The sequence below is a fragment of the Oncorhynchus masou genome, chromosome 25 (assembly GCF_036934945.1).
Source record: "Oncorhynchus masou masou isolate Uvic2021 chromosome 25, UVic_Omas_1.1, whole genome shotgun sequence".
NCBI classification, from domain to species: domain Eukaryota; kingdom Metazoa; phylum Chordata; class Actinopteri; order Salmoniformes; family Salmonidae; genus Oncorhynchus; species Oncorhynchus masou.
In genome coordinates this window covers 35,123,000-35,135,357 of record NC_088236.1, presented here as the reverse complement: position 1 = coordinate 35,135,357, position 12,358 = coordinate 35,123,000, and the positions used below count along the sequence as shown (strand labels likewise).

The window sequence follows — 12,358 nt, the reverse complement described above, 5'->3', positions numbered from 1 at the left end:
TGCAGCGATGAAACAAGATCATAATTGGATATCACGAAATTGGGGAGAAAAAGGTGGTAAAATACAATTGGATATCAGCCCGTTTGCAGCGATGAAACAAGATCATAATTGGATATCACGAAATTGGGGAGAAAAAGGTGGTAAAATACAATTGATAAAAACATTTAAATCACCATTGGCCTCATGGTGAAATGCCTGAGAGGTTTCCTTTATCTCCATCAACTGAATTTGGAAGAATGCCTGTATCTTTGTAGTGACTGGGTGTATTGACACACCATCCCAAGCGTAATTATTAACTTCACCATGCTCAAAGAAATATTCAATGTCCGTTGTTTGGGATTGGAAAACCTCCCTGGTCTTTGTTGTTGAATCTGACATTTCAACTTTTCATTTTATATTAATTTGTAAAAATGTCTAAAAACTTTTAATTTTGACATTATGGGGTATTGTGTGTAGACGACATTACAAGATGTCATGGCTTCATACACTGGGCTGTTCTGAACAGAATGAGCCTATGTCTATTGTGAAGAAAATTGGCCGTGGAACACACATCTCAATGCACTCATGAATCCATTCCATGCGCATCAAAATGATCTGCTTCTTTGAATTGCCTTGTGAAATCCTAACACTAAGATTGGATTTTATAACTTAGCTAGTCATGTAGGCAATATAACAAGCTTTCAAATGATTCCCACCTGACTCAGATTGCAATTTATAATGGACTGTTTTTAGATTGCGTAATCTTCAAGTTATTGTGTTATGGCTGGGATGCAGGGCTGTGTTCCAAACAAAACAAATACAAGAGCACTTGCTCTAGTTCCTCAATTGCATAGCTAAGAGATTTTAAAAAGCACCCTATGGTTGAAGATTATTTGAGTCATAAAAGTGCATTGAAATTACTTAGGAACTGTGAACATTTTGGAGATGTGTTGCCACAGTCATGGACCAGTTAGACCCTCACTCTAACCCTTGTCATTTCCGTGTCTTATGTTGCACCTACCCCACATTTTCAATTCATATTCTTACGTTACTGAATGTATCCAGAGTATTTTAAGATTTCATTATGAACAAATGGAGTGAAAAGTACAGAAAATGTCAAATGCTCATTAAATCAACAGTGCAATGTTTGAATTCAGTTGTGTCAGGTGAACTATTGTGTCCTCACCTTAAGTCTAATAATTTACTCATAATCTCCAAACTCTATTTTAATTGCCACCATGGTTATGCTTTCATATTTCTTCTGTAAGAAACATTTCAATTTAGCTCTGTCCATATAGGCCAATTCCCACACGTTTAAGTCTAAAGCTGTCAGAAGTATTCATCTACCATAGTAACTCATAACTGGATGCTACAGTATCAGAATGCAAATTATATTCAAGTCCTCTAAGTATGTATAGTACTAGTCAATTTGAATACCTTTTAACCAATGTAGGTTGACCCTATTGTCACTGACTAGACTAATAAAGAAACAGTGGTCACAATCAAAGTAAATTGACTTTATTTCATGAACACACATTTTACAGTGGCCAAAATCATGGTAAACATGTTATGTTGATAAACATGAATGAAAAATAATAATGTCATCACAAACATGATAACTTGGATGAATAATACGAATTATCTCCATTTTTTATCTGTGAGTGGCAACACAAATGTATCTACAGCCTTCAGTGATTCTTCAAATTCCCACACTCTCATCAGGGCCCCATTACCACCCAGAACCAGTGATTTCTACATAGAATCACAAAGCAATACAACTTCTTGGTTTCCATGTGCATTTATGGGAACACACACAGCACCTGAAGACATGAACCTGAACGTGAATCCTGAGCCCCGCACAAGTGCTCACTAACAAGAGGACAGGATGCTCTTTGAAGTGTCTATGCACTCTAGGATATGCTCTTCAGTGTCCAGTGCTTTATTTAACACAATCAGACCCTTTCTGTGTGTGTGTGTGTGTCTGTGTGTCGGTCTCATGACAGAACTCCTGACTGGGACTCTTTCTGTTGAAGTTTAAGTATCAGTTCAAGCAGGTTAATCTGCATCGTCAGCTCCTGCAATGACAAGAATGGAACATGAAATCTCCCGAGGCATTACAGACCTACTACTACACTGGACATGCAACTTTTGCCAGATGTGAGCTGCTAGTGACGCACGCCGATTGCTGTCAATGAAGCTTGCTACACTGGCTGCGTGAGCAGTGCAGTCCCGCAAAACCAAGAATGCGTTAAGCTGCTCACGCCCAAAATCATTTTTATGTCTCGGTGTGCATTATGAAGGAAGTTAGAGGTAGTTTTGCGAGTCAATGCTAACTAGCATTAGCACAATAACTGGAAGTCTACAGGTACAGTAGGAGGTATAAAAACGGTTTCATTGCCGCAGTATTCCTTTAAAGAGGTTGGCGCTCTGCTTGCACTGACTGCTTCCAGAATATGCTTCCAGTGAAGCAGGTAAAAACCCACAATTTGTCTACACCTGCAGCATAACAGGTATGTTACAATGGTGGAACGAGAGAGCCTCTACCACCATCTACTGGAAATGTTTCTGCACTGCAATCGATGTTTCACCCCCTGACCCAAATGGAAGTGTCCTTAGCTTTCAACACTTCAAACTGCAGAACAAATAATTTCTCTAGAATTCAAGGCAATACATTTACCTAAATAAATCAGGATTATGTCAACATTAGAATGGAGACAAACTAAAAATCTACCATATTATTTGATAGAACAGACATCTGGTTATGAGCTTATGTAGAAGCACACAATGACATTGAACCATTATGTTCCATGCATCTGCCATATGCACAAGAATGTACATTTACATAGTGTTGATTCACCTGGGGATTGGTGGTTATGTAAAACCCTGGGACTCCAGCCATCTCCAAGGTGTTCTGCTGGTCTATCACCTTTTGGTCCATCTCCACCACAATCTTCTCATCCATCATCCTTTGCTCCTCTCTCACTCGAATCTCCAGAGCCTGATAGAGACAATCATAATGTTCTCTGACATGATCAACATAATTTAACTCTGTGGCTGTGATATAGAAGGATGGATGTTTCGATAACATGTGGAAAACTAATATAACAGCATATCAACAACAACAAAAAGACTAATAAAATGGCATGTTGCTCTGTCAATTCCATACCTCAGTTTCTCCTTGTTGATTGGTTTTCATAACTGCAAGGTTGTGGGACTTGCAAACCTGTAGGGCTTCTTTATGCTTACGAACCAAATCCTGCTTGAGTGCTGGGCATGAGGAAGAGAATAGAGACATTGTAAGGTCAAAGGACCTCAGATCCCTAGTATAATGGGCACACCAACATAAAAAAATAACCATTTGAGTGTAAGACCATGTGAGAACATGTGAAACCTAGAGACACACACCTCGATGCTCACAGTGCAGCTTTTGTCTCTGGTTGTACAGATTCCTCTCAGTCAGGTGCTGGATGTCCAGGAGTCCCTGTACTATATCATACACTGTTCCATCTATGAGTGCCTGAGCCAGGTCACTCAGTGTGGTGTAGGACAGGCGCTGCTGAAAGGAGCTGGACATGGAGAAATAGTTCAACAGCTTTGTTTCTGGAGGTCAAGTCTAGTTTCTGTAACGCCTGGGGTGTATTCACTAGGAATCAAACAGACTGAAACAGGGATGGGACTACCTGAAATTCTGACATGCTTCTGACATCCAACAACTGTATATATCTTATATGCACTCATGGTTCCTAGTTATGTGGAGACTCTCAATTGCTTTAACTTGATTCCTCGCATCCTCACCTTCTCAAATAATCAATTGGAAGGGACCATTCGACGGGGTTTTAGATGGACGCGACTAAAGAAGATGCGAGGAATAAGGTGAATGCAATTGATTCTCCCATGGTGCTAGGTTGGGCTGGTTACCTGGGCAAATCTTTGACAAGGGTTTGAAGTTCTGAAAGTAAGTAGTAATGTCTCTCTTGTTGTTTTGTAGAATCATTCTGTTCTTCGTATACCGCAGGATAACTCTCCATTTTCTAAAGTTAAGTCAAAGAACCATATCAATTACCAAAATCCATAATATTTACACCAGAAGGTCGAGGTTTTCAGCTATCCCCGAGCTAGCTTTCGAGAAAAATCAAGGGAGCCCAAAGGATTTCCGAGTCATGAATAAGTCAGCAATTCATCATGCGAGCTCGTTAGCTTCACTCTGAGCCAAAGCACAGGTTATTATCATACCCTTTGCCGTAAAAGCGTAGATGAACCACATACTTACCAAGTTACCCAACTACAGTAATTACTTTTAGAAGTTCATCAAAAAGTACTATACACAATGTATCGTGCATTTCTGCTGTAGCCTAGCAAACAGTCAGGCAAGTGGCTGATGCTCTGTGGAAGGACCCTAACAAAAGGTTTGTTGTCTATAAGATGCCTGCTTGTAATTAATCTCCTCATATGATTTTTATTTAATGTAATTTTTGTTATCAATCTTAGTATGTATTATATTAGGAAAGAAAAGTTCAATTTAAATATGTAACTATAATTTGACAAAAACAAAAGCGAGTTAGGGGGCGCGAGAACTTGCAGAATGTACATTCGTCCGCTAGATGACGTGCGCCGCACAATGTCTGTCAATCGAGTAAAGTGCAGATGCAACAAGGCGAGCAGCTGAGCATCGCTAATGACTTGAGGATGCTTGTGTTCGCAACTGTAGTTGACAGTGTCATGTGTCTCTTTTCGGCAGGTAGTCCAGGTTAATGAGACACCAATGAAGTCTAAAGATGTATAGTTTTTTTAAAGTAGCTACTATGATCTACATTTTTTTCCATTAAAATAGGTGGCAACAAATCGTATATGGAAATTCGAAAATACGCATAGGATGATTATTTTCTTCAAAGGACCGAAATTAGGAAAGTAAATGTCAGTCAGAAAATATAGATTTGTTTATTGGCACGATACTTTAGATATATAAAACATTTGGTTGTTTCCACCCAAACATTTAACAACATTGTTGTTTGTTTGTCTACACTGGCCTTACGCTTATTCGTTTGCAACGTGACTGTTAGTTATATATCTAAACCTGTACAATGCAAACGATACAACATTGATTAACATGGGCTCGTCGCGCCGTCACGCGCAAAAGGTGCCAGAAATGAAGAGAACACACTTGCTGATGAGGGGAGCACGGTAGTAAGGATCTCGGATGGGCAGATGAAAACAAGTGGCAAAACCACTCTGTCAGAAATGGCCAAAAACACATCCCTATATTTCCGTATTGTAGAGGGCAGGAGCCTACCAGCCAAAGACGTGTGAGTATTTCGTAATTGTAATCAGGCAGCAATTACTACTATTTGCTTATTTATAGGTTTGTCGTTGTGTGAAGTACACTTATAGGACGTACACTTGTTTGAAGTCAAGAATACCTTTGTTTTACAGATTAGTGTATGTTAAAAATGAGTATACTTGACAGGTGTTCTCTAAGAAATGTATATCAATAAGTTCTTAAGCAAATAATAAGTGAAGAGATATCTGTAGGTTTCCTCTCCCACTGGGAACACGCTGGTTGAATCAACGTTGTTTCCACGTAATGTCATACGTTGAACCAACGTGGAACAGATGTTGAAATGACCTGCACAGTGGGCTACTACCTGAATTCCATCTTAATTCCATATATATATATTTAACATTTTTTTTTTTTTTAATCTCTGAAGCTCTGGGACCAGTGACCCATATTGCATTGTAAAAGTGGACAATGAAGTTGTGGCCAGGTGAGTCCATCAAGTCCTATGCGTTCTTGTTTTGTTTGCTACGTAATTTGACTATTTTATGATCATAAATGCTATTGATAAGTGGGCTATACTGCTACTTTAGAATTTCATGTGACAGCAAGTGGCATGCTGCTGCCAAGAACATGAAAACTGATGTACATGAGTGGACAACTGTAAATGCAAAAATATTTATCAGTTCAAATGAAACTATTGTATCCTGCATACACGTTGAATTCAAAATTGGATGAGAACAGAATGTATGATTAGGGAGTGGGTTGGGATGTGGTACAGTAGGATAGATGTGTGATTACTGATCAGGACTGTGGTGTTCTTAGCTTGAGCCCCCCAAGCCCACGAGAACCTGATCCAGGACTTGCCTTTAGGACACCAGCAGGTAACCATGGTTCAGGCAGTGCATTGCCCTGTTTTGGCTGTGTGTCTCTCCACACAAGCAATGGTGTAAGTTTGTGTTTGATATTCGGGGGTCGGGGTCAGTTGTTTCCGGTGTCAGTTCACCCCTCTAGGGTGTCCGAGGTCCTCCTGTTGTTAAAACAGCTTTGAAATGGTTATTTCTGGTGAATTCTGAAGGGGAAATACATTCAAAAATGTCCTGATCATTTGGTCAATATACTTCAATAACAACAAACTCAGAAAGTTCACAACCCTTCTTTAACTACATTTAAAAAGTTAAAACCCATTATTCTATTTGTGTACTCTTAACCACATGGTCTTCAATAACACATTTCTTATACCCAATTAGCATCAAAGGAGTCAAGGCAATCTGAGTCAAGAAACATCTTCCTTGGTTACACAACTCCAAATTCACACCTGATGACTTGTTCGTCCTCTCCTTGCCTCAACATTGGTGGTGCTCTCTCACTCACTCTCTGTATTGCCTGTCTTTGAACCTTCCCATAATCGTATAACCAAATACCATTATCATATGACAAAAATGGCTGGACTTAACAGTGATGGGGTTAGCTTATTAACATTAATTAGATTCTGCTTTTATTAGCAAAGTTATTCATTTATTGTCTGGCAATATGTATAGCTAGTTAGCTGACTATGTAGTACCAGTCTATTGAATTGTACAGTTTAGTTAGCTAGCTAGCTATACCTATTGCCAGACAGTAAATAAATAATAGTGAATAAAAGCAGAATCTAATTCATGTTAATAAGCTAACATTTACTCTGTTAAGTCCTCTGCTCTCCCCAAAAATCTTATGTCCTGCACTTTTCTCCTCTTTGGCATTGGCACCTCCATTAAAGTGGAACTGACAGCGTTTTAGCAACATGAAATCTTTTTAAAAATCTGTTCATATAAATCCCCAGGAAGAATGACACAATTTTTTAAATGTTTTGACAAGCGAGCACTTATATGGTCATTTTCATGAATTCATAGAATGTTTGGGAATGACATATGCTAAGGTGTTAGTGAAAAATCTATAGCAATATAGAGTGGGAAAACGGAAGAGCAATTGGACAATTAATAGACACTGCAGTAAATAAAACTGAATACAAACATGTTTTGTCCTGGACTCTATGCAGACTGGTGCGCCGTTGTCAATCAGAGCTACAGTAGGCCTATATGCAAATAAGCCATTTGCCACACGGGCCTGCCGTCATTTACTTTGAACTGGACTGTGTGTTTACAGGCAGTAGCAACAGCGAGACTTTAGATCATTAGAACGCATTCGCCAAAAGCCACAAAACACACCTGAATGGATTTCTGCAAATAAGTATGTAAATACCACGGGAGTCCTCTTACATTTAGGAACTTCACAGTAATATTGATCAAGCAACCATGAACAGGTAGGGTCTCTCTCCCTCAGTTGCCTATGCACATCAACAACAAGATCAACAACTAATGCTAGCCAGAGTGAGATGAGCTAAAATCTAACGAGGGAACCCAGACCCTCTCAAACTTTTTCAGCCAGTTGGCCGTCAAAATTTTACAGATAAACCATGGGGAATAGTAGCCTGCTATTCCTTTTGCAGCTTGCCTACCAATGCATGCTTGTCCCAATCCACTTTTTGACAACTGAATGGGATCTTGCTTGCCTGCCTGCCAAATACATTTGATTGACAACTAAGATATATGCTAACTGTGAATAAGTCAATATACATTTCTTGCTAGCTAACCAAATGATACATGCATCCCTAGTTGTAGCCACTGAAAAATGATATGAGGGGAAAAGTCGGTCACTCATGCCACTCCTCCAATGACATCCTCCCAGCAGCTAGCTAGATAACGTTAGGCTCCGTGTTTTTAGCTAGCTACATAAATAGATACGCTAGCCTAGGGGTGTCAAACTCTATCAGTACACGGGTCGGGGTTACCCAAACTGACACTCGAATGGCAAGAGTCCAGTGGACAAGTTCGGCGGTGTGTTGTTAGCATACTCCACCCAGACAAGGAACTTGCTCCTGTTGCTGGACTGGGTAGAGACGAAACAGTGGAAGAACTTCTCCAGCTCCTGTTGGCCCGCGCCATTTGCCCATTCGACTGTGGGTGGAACCAAGAGGAGAGACTCACCGACTCCCCCAGCAGGGAACAGAAGGCTTTACAATACCGTGCAGCGAACTGGGGCCCACGATCCAAGACAATGTCCTGGGGAAGTCCTTGTAGTCGAAAGAAATGGTTAATCATGAGATCAGAGGTCTCCTTCGCTGAGGGCAACTTGGGTAAGGCAATGAAATGGGCTGCCTTTGAGAACCGATCAATGACCACCAGGATAGTGGTTAGCCCTTGGGATGGAGGTAACACTGTGATAAAGTGTTAGGTGGGACCAGGGCCGGCTGGGGATGGTCAGAGGTTGGCGCAACCCAGCTGTCGTGAGGACTTGACCTGGATGTGCAGTTAATTGAGAGGAGTGTCCTCATTGTAGTACTTGGGAATGGGATGATTGCGGAACGTAAAGTCTTTTTATTGGGTACCCCACTGGGGTCAGGTTCCTGGGTCTCGGAATGTCGGACCGTGGTCTCAATACTCCATATCCCAGGGGCCACAACGCGGGAGCTGGGGATGATGGGCTCGGAGTCTCTCTCCTCGTTAGAGACATTGTGTTGGCCGGACAGGGCGTCTGCTTTCTGATTCTTGGATTCCAGTCGATAGGCTAGTGTGAAATCAAACCTGTTATAAAACAGAGCCCACCTAGCCTGGCGAGCGTTCAATCTCTTGGCTTCTTGAATGGAGACCAAGTTCTTATAGTACGTCCAGATTACGAAGGATGAGGTGCCCCCTCCAACCAGTGTCTCCACCCCTCAAGGGCTCACTTAACTGCCAAGAGCTCCCGGTTGCCTACATCTTAGTTGTGTTCCGCTGGCGAGAACCGCTTGGAGAGAAAGGCGCATGGCTGCAGTTTCTTGTCCTCCTCGTTCCGCTGTGAAAGGACCACCCCTGCTCTGGTGTCTGAGGTGTCCAGCTCTGCCACAAAGGGAAGAGTAGGATCAGGATGAACGAGGATGTGTTCGGAGGTGAAACGTCCCTTGAGCTCCATGAATGCCCTGTCAGCCTCAGGAGTCCAGCAACTTGCGGGTTAGACTTGCGGGTTAGAACCGTGAGAGTCGCTGCCACCACAACAAAGTTGCGTAAGAACTGGCAAACCTAAGGAACCACTGGATCTGCTTGAGGGAGGTGGGACGGGGCCAGTCGGCGACTGCCTCTACGGGATCCATTTGGATTCCTGCGGTAGAGATAATGTGACCCAGGAAGGACACTTGGGATACGTAGAACTCAAATTATCTATCTTGACAGTTGACTCTGCAGGAGGCGTCTAAGGACTTGGCGGGCGTGCAGTATGTGTTCCGGAAGGGATTTGGAGAAGATCAGGTTGTTGTAGAAGTAAACAAAGATGAACAGATTCAACATATCCCTAAGAGTGTCATTGACCAATACTTGAAAGACTGCTGGTGACTTCGATAATTTGAAGGGCATGACTAAATACTCAGTGACCACTAGGGGTGTTAAAGGCTAACTCCAAGGCGGCAGGACATAAGGGGTAGGGAGTAACAATTCTTTATCGTAATCCAGTTCAGCCCTCTAATCGATGCAAGGATGCAGGCCTCCATCCTTCTTACCCATGAAGAAGCCTGCACCAGCTGGAGAGATAGAGGGGTGAATGAAACCTGCCTCCAGCGACTCCCAGATGTAATTGTCCATGACCGCTGCTTCGGGGATTGAGAGGGAGTACAGACGACCCCAGGGAGGTTGTGGAGCCGGTTAGGAGTTCTATGACGCAGTCGTCCATCGAGGCCTTGAATCTGCAGAGGGATGGGACATTTCACTCAGGGGATTTGTAATTCTCTGGCAAAGTTCTGATCAATCAAATGAACTGTGTCCCCGGATTACACAAAGGCTTGAATCAGGTGCTGACGGTTGTCCCAGTGGAGGGTTGCAGGTAGTGACAGACGCTGACTGGGTAGTTGGGGGGTTACTTCACAGCTTGTCAGGGCCTCACCTTGTCCTGGCGAGCCCTGGCGTTTCCCGTCAGCTCTGGGCAAGTAGCACGGAGATGGTCGAGACCTCCGCAGTAGAGGCAGCAGCCTTCGCGCATGCGCCTGTCACGCTCCTGTGGGCTCAGACGTGTGTCCCCCATCTGAATGGGCTCCTCAATGATACTCCTTGGTGGGTTACAACATTTTTGATCTGGGTGATCTCTTCTGGGACCATGTTTGGGCAGAAGCTTGCTGTGACATGGTGAGGTTGGACCCAGGTACAGAGAAAAGAACAGACAAGGAATCGCTGGTTAAGGATAAACATAATACTTTACTAAGAAACGGTAGCCCCAGGATCACAGTACACTTGAAAAAACAACAAACTCTCAAACTCACTCAGGAAAGGAATGCACACGGTAAACATTTCAAGCTTCAGCAAAGAGAAACAGAAAACAGACCTCGTTGTAAGGGGAAATCATAATGAGTAAAGAACACACCTGAGAGTCATAATTGTTTCTAAGATGGTCTCTGCGCCCTCTGGTGACAGGTGGAACCATGACAGAGATCATCCGTTCACCTACTCTGCGTCTCACAAAGACACAACGGTTGGAACCTAAATTTAAAATCTGGACTCATCAGACCAATCGACAGATTTCCACCAGTCTAATGTCCATTGCTCATGTTTCTTGTCCCAAGCAAGTCTTTTCTTCTTGTTGGTGTTCTTGTTGGTAACCATGAAGGCCTGATTCACGCAGTCTCCTCTGAACAGTTGATGTTAAGATGTGTCTGTTACTTGAACTCTGTGAATCATTTATCTGGGCTGCAATCTGAGGTGCAGTTAACTCTAATGAAGTTATCCTGTGCAGCAGAGGTAACTCTGGGCCTTCCTTTCCTGTGGTGGTCCTCATGAGAGCCAGTTTCATCATAGCGATTGATGGTTTTTGCGGCTGCGCTTGAAAAACTTCAAAATTTCTTGACATTTTCCTGATTGACTGACCTTCATGTCTTAAAGTAATGATGGACTGTGGTTTCTCTTTGCTTATTTGAGCTATTCTTGCCATAATATGGACTTGGTCTTTTACCAAATAGGGCTGTCTTCTGTATACCACCCCTACCTTGTCACAACACAACTGATTGGCTCAAACGCATTGAGAAGGAAAGAAATTACACAAATAAATGTTTAACAAGGCACACCTGTTAATGGAAATGCATTCCAGGTGACTACTTCATGAAGCTGGTTGAGAGAATGCAAAGAGTGTGCCAGGCTGTCATCAAAGCAAAGTGTGGCTACTTAAAAGAATCTCAAATATAAAATATATTTAGATTTTTGTTTAGCACTTTTGTGGTTACTACATGATTCCATATGTGTTATTTCATAGTTGTGATGTCTTCACTATTATTCTACAATGTAGAAAATAGTAAAAATAAAGAAAACCCCTTTGAAACAGTAGGTGTGTCCAAACTTTTGGCTGGTACTGTATACTGTACATATAACTAGAGGTCGACCGATTATGATTTTTCAACGCCGATACCGATTATTGGAGGCCCAAAAAAGCTGATACTGATTAATCAGCCGCTTTTTAAATATTTTTTTATTTGTAATAATGACAATTAGAACAATACTGAATTAACACTTATTTTAACTTAATATAAAACATCAATCAAATCAATTTAGCCTAAAATAAATAATGAAACATGTTCAATTTGGTTTAAATAATGCAAAAACAAAGTGTTGGAGAAGAAAGTAATATGTGTCAATATGCAATATGTGCCATGTAAAAAAGCTAACGTTTAAGTTTCTTGCTCAGAACATGAGAACATATGAACGTTGGTGGTTCCTTTTAACATGAGACTTCAATATTCCAAGGTAAGAGGTTTTAGGTTGTAGTTAATATAGTATTTATAGGACTATTTCTCTCTATACCATTTGTATTTCATATAACTTTGACTATTGGATGTCCTTATAGGCATTTTATGTATTGCCAGGGTAACAGTATAGCTTCCGTCCCCCTCCTCGCCCCTACCTGGGCTCGAACCAGGAACACATCGGCAACAGTCACACTCGAAGCATCGTTACCCATCGCCCCCACAAAAGCCGCGGCCCTTGCAGCGCAAGGGGAATAACTACTCCAAATCTAAAAGCGAGTGACGTTTGAAACGGTATTAGAGCACACCCAGCT

General features: G+C 41.8%; 2 protein-coding genes across 2 annotated transcripts in view; one reads left to right on the top strand and one right to left on the bottom strand.

Annotated features, from left to right (window-relative positions):
• Nucleotides 1–1,481: 1,481 nt before the first annotated feature.
• On the bottom strand, nt 1,482–4,371 carry LOC135514183 (protein DGCR6-like). The gene is made up of 6 exons (XM_064937466.1): nt 4,250–4,371; nt 3,898–4,010; nt 3,385–3,545; nt 3,146–3,246; nt 2,837–2,977; nt 1,482–2,054 (listed from the first exon to the last, which is right to left on the bottom strand). Exons 2-6 carry the CDS (start codon nt 4,005–4,007, stop codon nt 1,974–1,976), a joined length of 594 nt encoding a protein of 197 aa, XP_064793538.1. The 5' UTR covers nt 4,008–4,010; nt 4,250–4,371; the 3' UTR covers nt 1,482–1,973.
• An 846-nt stretch (nt 4,372–5,217) lies between these two features.
• LOC135513551 (rasGAP-activating-like protein 1) overlaps nt 5,218–12,358 on the top strand; it is a 52,945-nt gene continuing 45,804 nt past the window's right edge. The window contains exons 1-2 of the mRNA XM_064936432.1: nt 5,218–5,282; nt 5,685–5,741. Coding sequence (XP_064792504.1) covers nt 5,218–5,282; nt 5,685–5,741 — 122 coding nt within the window. The remainder of the gene's footprint in view (nt 5,283–5,684; nt 5,742–12,358) is intronic.